Raw genomic sequence first — 7,234 nt, 5'->3', positions numbered from 1 at the left:
TTGATAATTTCTTTTAAGTTTGAAGTTTTATTATATTATTATGGTATTTAATTTACTATCTTGAGCATTTTCAGGTTCTCAAAGAATTACTAAATTATGCATAAAATTTATCATTTTGAATGCATACTCCACTTTAAATATTATTTATAACTTTTTTATTTTCAATGACTCCTTGATAATTACTTTTAAGTTTGAAGTTTTATTATATATTTATGGTATTTAATTTACTATCTTGAGCATTTTCAGGTTCTCAAAGAATCACTAAATTATGCATAAAATTTATCATTTTGAATGCATACTCCACTTTAAATATTATTTATAACTTTTTTATTTTCAATGACTCCTTGATAATTACTTTTAAGTTGGAAGTTTTATTATATATTTATGATATTTAATTTACTATCATGTTCAGCATTTTCAGGTTCTCAAAGAAACACTAAACTATACATAAAATTGATCAATTTGAAGGCATAATCCACTTTAATTTGAGTTTATATGGGTTAGAGTCTAATTTGAAACTAAAACTAATTATGCAATTTTATATTTTAATTAAAAATAATAATTTATTGTTAGTTATAATTGAAGAACTCTTAAAATAATTTACCTTGATGTGTTCCTAATTAAAAACTTTATTTTTTGATAAAATTTTGTTTGAATTAATTTTTTCCAGCTAATTGTGGAAATTATCTATCGAAATAAGATGGTAGATTTGTGTTTTTGTGAAAATTATTCCTCAAACGGTTTTGTAAAATGGAAAATAGTTTAGGCAACGATGAAAATGCACCCGATATAGTAACAGTAAGCTTTGTTCAATGAACTGTCCAACATAGCTTAAAAAAAAGCTGATAAAACTTCTCTTGGCAAACACTAACCAAATTCCCTTCTTTTATAAGTTAGTGGCCATAATTGGTCATTTGCGTGGGAAGTGAGGACCCTTGCGACACAACTAATTTTCTTTCTCATTATGAGATTCTAGGATTTTATTTTATTGGTTATCTGATTATGTTAGGTGAAAGTTTGTTGTAAGTTTGCCTATTGGTACAGTCAATTATTGATGGAAGTGCGCTGTCAAATATAATATTTTTTTCCTTTTGCACTTGTTTGCCATTATTAGAGTTTAATTCATCATGAATCCAATTCATAAGGTTCGAATTCAGCTGCTTAATTATTCTACAAGTTTCTTAGTTTCATTCCATTTCAGATTTGTTTATTCATTGATGAGATCAGTAACCCTTTCTCAAGCCAACTTTGTTCCTTAGTAAAAGAATAATTAATACTAGAACATGTTCAGGATCGTTTTAGACAGTGTTAGTGATTATTGAAGTTGGATAAATTAAAAATAAAGATCGCTCATTAACGCGTAACATTTACCCTATGTTATGTGGTGCACGTAACTGAGTAATTCTCAAACATTTAAAAGCCAAAGTAACCCTTACAGTTGCAGAGTATCCATATTTCTCAATACTGGAAAAAATCTTATAGGAGAAAGAAACAAAGTTGAATGGCAAAAAAAAAATCTTAATTTGCACAAAGTGCCGAAGATCACACAAACCGATAAGCAGTTCAATGTTTCGAAATAGATGGTTCCATCAGAGAATTAAAATACTTGAAGAAATTTCCAAAATTATCAAACTTTCCCCGTAAACATTTTCAAGAAAATTATACAGCTAAACGCATTTTGCATTTTCGAAAACCTTATTATTATATTACAATGATAAATTCTCAAGAACCAACATTATCTAAATGACAGATATAACAAACAACCGACTTGCAGAGACAATCAAGCGCATATAGGAATTATAAAAAAAAATGGCATATAATGGTAGCCGAATCCAAAACAATTATTCCGGAATAATAGATACAAAATGTAACAAAATTGGAAAAAAGTAAAGAAGGGAAGTTGGTATGGGGAATTATGTGAATTAACCGAAAAACTCTTATATGAAAGGATCATGGCAGCTATTAAAGAAAAAGACTCTAAATGATGCAGTTGCAAACCAAAATCCTTAGTTGCCGCTATCTATATAAGAAAATGCCGTTGTCACTCAATTCCCAACAAAATGAAGTACTTCACTGAACTTTCACTGGTGGTTGACGAGTGACTTTCCCTCCACCATTCTGATAACTCCTTGCCACAACATCTCCATTGCTACGCCCACCACCATTGTTGCCTCCTCTAGGCCTGCCAGTGAACTCACCACGCTTCTCAAAATTATCATTCCTGTTTCCATAGCCACCTCGGCCACCACCACCACCGAAGTTTGCGCGGCCCCTGAAGTTATCATTTCTGTCATTCCGGTATCCACCCCTTCCCGATGAATATCTACCCCTATCACTGTTAGCTGCACCAAACAAGAATACACGTTATCACATAATAACCATCACTGTTAGCTGCAACAAACAAAAATACATGTTTCACAGAACAAAGAGTGGTAAGCACCAAGAGCTTGTCCCATGTATGCATTATCACATAAGAACTTTAAGCACAAGTCTATCTCTAGCAATTTTCCCAATATTTTCAATTATTTTATGGAATCTTAAATGGTAGGAAGCCAGTAACTTCAGTCCGGCATAGTTAGAGCATAAATCAATCAGATGTTGAAGTCGAGGGAAATAATAAACAAAACCGGCCAACTTGATTTAAAAATGTTCAAATTTAACATGAAATGTTAGGCTGGCTTGCCTCTTCGTTCTTCAATTGAAAGTCTCCGGTTGTCCAAGGTGACAGGAGGAGAAGCCTGAAACAATACACAGAAATATAGCTGATAGATGTAGGACAAATAAAACAAAAATAACAATAAACATCCAAAACTAGGCCAAAAAAGTGTAGGCAGATAAGCTATAGCAAAATCAGCTCACACTCTTCTGTACAAAAAGCACCCACAGCAACACAACCCAAGGATTAGTAGTAAAGAACTAATATCAAATTCTAATAGCACTAGCGTTAATAGGACCCAACACACAAAACTACAACTTCAAACCCTCAATTTTCCTCCTAGTATGCTAAACTCCAATAACCCATCAATTGGCAGATTTTCTTCTAAATATGTTCTCTACACTATAATTAGATGAAAAAAGCTTCATCAAATCAACTGTAAAACACTGACAATAAATAATGTTTTTGCCAAAGAACAAAGACAATTGCAGAATGCAAGGGACTTTCAAAAAGAAAATTAATTTGGAATCATGTACAGCATATCAATTACAACACCTCTATATGGACAAAGGCTAAGCATGTAATTGCAAAAGGCAACATTATCATCAAGAAACTCATCTTCATGAAATACAAAAGTTAAATAGAAACCCTAGCAATCAAAAGAGGGAGATTTCAAGTATGTGTCTGTACCTCAAGTGCACTCTGCATTGAAGTAGCAGATTCAAACTCCACAAAACCAAAACAAGATCCCTGTTGCTGGAAAGAAGGGCAAAGCCTTGTATCAATGCTTGAGAAGTAATCAAAGTACATTTTGAAAACAAATTAGTAACAGACTAACCTTGCTACTTCTAACTTGAATTCCATCCCGTTTAATGGCCCCAAATTTCTTGAAAACACGTTCCAGCTGTTCTACTGTTGCATTCATGGGTAAATTTGCAACAAATATCGCATAAGCCTTGCCTGTGGAACAGAGATTACGAAAGTCACATAGCATCTGGATCAGATGTGATGATCAACTCAGATCATAATTAATCAATCTAGTCACAGAATAGGAACCACCTCCATTCTCATTGTTCTTTTCTGTTGGACTCTCAATGCTAGGGGTTGGTGCTTCCGATGCAGGCACACTGGGAACACGTGGTTGTTCCACAGCTTTCACAGGGGAAGCCCTCATATGGAAGGGAGCAGCATTTTCTTTCAGTGCATTCACCTGAGATTAATAAATGCAAATATGGTCAGACACCACAAAAAGTACATAGATGGCATAAAATCAAATAATTAAAACTTACTATTGATGCAAAAGACTTCTTTGGAGTATCCTCCTGTGAGTTACTAGAAGCAGCTTTCTCAGCATGTGATTGATGTTCCACGTGACTGGATTCTTTAACATGATTAACAGGAACCACCTTCTCAGCAACTAATAATTTTCCATTCTCAAGTGGCTGGCTGACATCTTTGCTGACACTAATGTCATCATCAACAACAGTAGTTTGGCTATCTGGAACATCTTCGGCATCATGAATGACCTCTGTATTCATAATCAAAATAAATAAATAAATATCCAATCTTATAACGAGAAAAATTAAAATGGTAGAAAAAGGAAATGAAAACAACAGGAGTAGGGGGTATATTTATGACCAGAAGTTGTAAATAGAAGATCTACCAGGCTCAGGGGTAAAAGCATCTGTTGGAGCACTTTCCTCAGCATCATTTGCAGGCGCAGACTCAATTTCAACTGACTTATACTCATCAATATATCTGAAAATATCATTCAAAACAAAGTAGCCTTTGTCCTGTGGAGCTAGGAAAAAGGACTGAGTAAACTTCCTTTTCAGATTGTCACTTCCAGTTAAGCAGCCAGTCACTACAACTATTACCCCATCCTTGTGTGAAGGTTGGGCATCAGCACTGAGAATTTCTACCCTAAAGCTTGTGTAATCCAGAGAAAGTATCTTTTTGTTGATTTCCTGTACCAAAGCAGAGTAAGATCACTTGAGTGAGTGGAATGCAAATCATTTGTCACAACACAATACGCAGTAGTCCAGGTAAAAAAAAACATTTGAATATATGCACCCAAATAAACCTAGGGAATTGCTAGCATGGCTATCAATTAACACTGTGGGCACGTGATTTCAAATACTTCAGAGAATGTTACATACTCCTTTGGCCTTTGACAGGAAAAGCTGTAAAATTAACAAGCAGGCAAGTGGTAGTAGGACTCCCCAAAGAATTTTTTTCCTGCTTACTATGCATGGTATTAATAATTAATAATATACTACAAAATTTAAAAAAATGGCACAACCCTTCTCATGAAATGCACACAACCCAAGGTGATTTCCATATATTTTGGATTGATTTGTGTTTATACAAGTAACCACATTTTGAAAAGAAAAAGCAAACAATAACAGTTTGGTACATGAGAAATTAAAGGAGTATTTTAAAACAAACTCCATTAAGCCCGTGCTAAATCTGCAATTACATAATGTCCTTGCAATACCTGACACTCCATCATTAGTACTTACCACAGTAGTAGTCACCATTGTCATGGAACCATCTTCTTCAGGTCGACTCACGACACTGGACTCGTGATAAAATCTGTGAACTTGGTCTGGCTCCTGATGCAGTATAGAATAATACTGCTCAACAAAAGCATTGCCAACCATCTGAGGGGTTGGTGATCCATCCGACACTGCCATCTCTACAACACGACATCACAGATTAGTCTTGACGGCACACACACAGCTATTCCAGAAAACCCCAATAAAGAAAAAACAAGAAATAACAATTCAAAGAATAAACACACACGACCAAAACGCTATCAACCACAACCCTCATCCATAAAACCAACGCCAACACACCGCCTTCAATCTTAACAAGTAATACATACACAACACACGAGCCAGGCATTTAACAGCCAACAACCATCCCAAACATTCAATCATGCCTGTTTAATAAACAAAAAAGAACAGCTAAAACAAAATCAACATTTAAAATAACCTAAGAGCCACGAATTTTATTTAAACCTTTCCCATTTCCAAACCCTAAATCCCAAACACACCAGGTTAACAACCAAACCCTAATCAACCATCATGGTACACTAAAAACGTAAAAAAAAAAAAACAACAGAAAAAAAGGGAAAGGAACTAAGAGATTAATGATCGGGAGAAGGTAAAAATGGATCAGATAAGAATACGAAAAATCGATAGTGAAAGTCTCTTAGAAAAATATATATATAAATTTAAAACGAAAATGGAAGAAGAGAAAGGAAGAGGTACCTCCGAGGGAGCGATGAATGGCTCAGAGAAGATGGTTTGGTAAGAGTGGAGGCGGTTGAGTTGAGTGAGATCTCTGTCGAATGCGAAGGTGAAAATATTGAATATATATATAGGCGAACTTTTCTATGTTGTTTCTTGTTCATAGGAATAAAGCTTTGTTTCCTTTGTTCTGGTTCGGTTCTTTAGATGGACCAAAAACCCGGTTTATTAATTCACACATGTGCTTTTATCGGCCCAACGTCCTTTGGTTTCAAGCTTCTTTTCTTATTCTCTTGTCCCTTCTTCCTTGCTACCGTGTTAAACTGTCATCTTTCAATTCAACGTGGGACCTTTCAAGAAATTGCACGATTACTATTATTAAGGGATATATATATATATATATAAATATATATATGATTTTGAATTTTGAATTTCATCAATTTAAATTTTAACTGCTACTTTTATTATATTTCACCTTATTACATTTACTTTTTTTATTCTATCTTCATTAGTTGTCGTTTAAGAGTGAAAGAAAAATCTATTTTTATTTAAAGTTAGTCTTTAATATTCATCAAATCAAGTGTACTAAGAAAGAAGGGTTATAATTATTCAAGAAACTGTGTAAAAATATGTGAAAATGTATAAATGCGACTTTATGAATTAAATTAATGAGCATAATATACATGTGAGCCTAGTAACTACTGTTAAATAAAGGATAATTATTAATTAAATTAATGAAAATAAAAAACATAGAAAGAAAATTTATGTAGTAAGTAAGCGTACAAAAATTTACAATTTAAAAACTTTTACTGTGTTAGGAAGTATCGTATTGTAATGAATTAACTATTTTATTACATTTATGTTTCCTTCTATTTTTATTTTGTGAATTTCGACATTGATTTTTTTGGCGAATTTATCGCCCGTGTGTAAAAACAGATTAATTAATACTTAATGCATTTAAATCTGTATATATATAGTTAATAATTAATTACTTGATTGAAATATTTAATTTGTAATGATGATTTAAATCCATTTATATAAAATATAACTATTATTATAATGCATTTTTATTAGGAAAATTAGTTATTTCGTAATTCTAAAATTTTATCTTCGTTTTGTGATTGAAATAAAATTATTATTTCTAATATAAACATAATAATAATAATAATAGAAACATTGATAATATAATATTTGTCAACATCTTCAATAATCTTATTAAAGACATTTTTATTTCTTAATTCTTTAAGACATTTTTTACGTATAAAATTATGATGGAGCTTTAATCTCCAAAAACGAACAATACAGTTAGATGTGGTGATTGATT

The 7,234-nt window shown here is 32.7% G+C and overlaps 1 protein-coding gene across 2 annotated transcripts; it reads right to left on the bottom strand.

The window, feature by feature from the left end:
- Positions 1-1,768: 1,768 nt before the first annotated feature.
- On the bottom strand, positions 1,769-6,201 carry LOC137810901 (nuclear transport factor 2). Of its 2 annotated transcripts, none has more exons than XM_068612396.1 (9): positions 5,932-6,201; positions 5,179-5,354; positions 4,320-4,623; positions 3,946-4,184; positions 3,716-3,866; positions 3,495-3,616; positions 3,347-3,412; positions 2,684-2,738; positions 1,769-2,342 (listed from the first exon to the last, which is right to left on the bottom strand). In XM_068612396.1, the coding sequence occupies exons 2-9, from the start codon at positions 5,350-5,352 to the stop codon at positions 2,071-2,073; spliced, it is 1,383 nt and encodes a 460-aa protein (XP_068468497.1). In that variant the 5' UTR covers positions 5,353-5,354; positions 5,932-6,201; the 3' UTR covers positions 1,769-2,070. The 2 variants fall into 2 exon arrangements, with proteins under 2 accessions (XP_068468497.1, XP_068468498.1); XM_068612397.1 differs by having other exon boundaries at positions 3,347-3,406.
- Between the last annotated feature and the right edge of the window lie 1,033 nt (positions 6,202-7,234).

Source organism: Phaseolus vulgaris, chromosome 2, assembly GCF_051622355.1.
Source record: "Phaseolus vulgaris cultivar YP4 chromosome 2, ASM5162235v1, whole genome shotgun sequence".
Taxonomy (NCBI): domain Eukaryota; kingdom Viridiplantae; phylum Streptophyta; class Magnoliopsida; order Fabales; family Fabaceae; genus Phaseolus; species Phaseolus vulgaris.
The sequence above is the reverse complement of the archived record's forward strand: the minus strand, read 5'-3'. Positions and strand labels throughout refer to the sequence as shown.

What these genes read in the sequence shown, in the direction of transcription:
- LOC137810901 (XM_068612396.1), bottom strand. Translation starts at nt 5,352, where the DNA reads ATGGCAGTGTCGGATGGATCACCAACCCCTCAGATGGTTGGCAATGCT. An exon ending in CAATGGTGACTACTACTGTG is followed by an intron (nt 4,624 to 5,178) that starts GTAAGTACTAAT and finishes GCTTTGGTACAG; the next exon opens with GAAATCAACAAAAAGATACT. An exon ending in AGAAGTCTTTTGCATCAATA is followed by an intron (nt 3,867 to 3,945) that starts GTAAGTTTTAAT and finishes TATTAATCTCAG; the next exon opens with GTGAATGCACTGAAAGAAAA.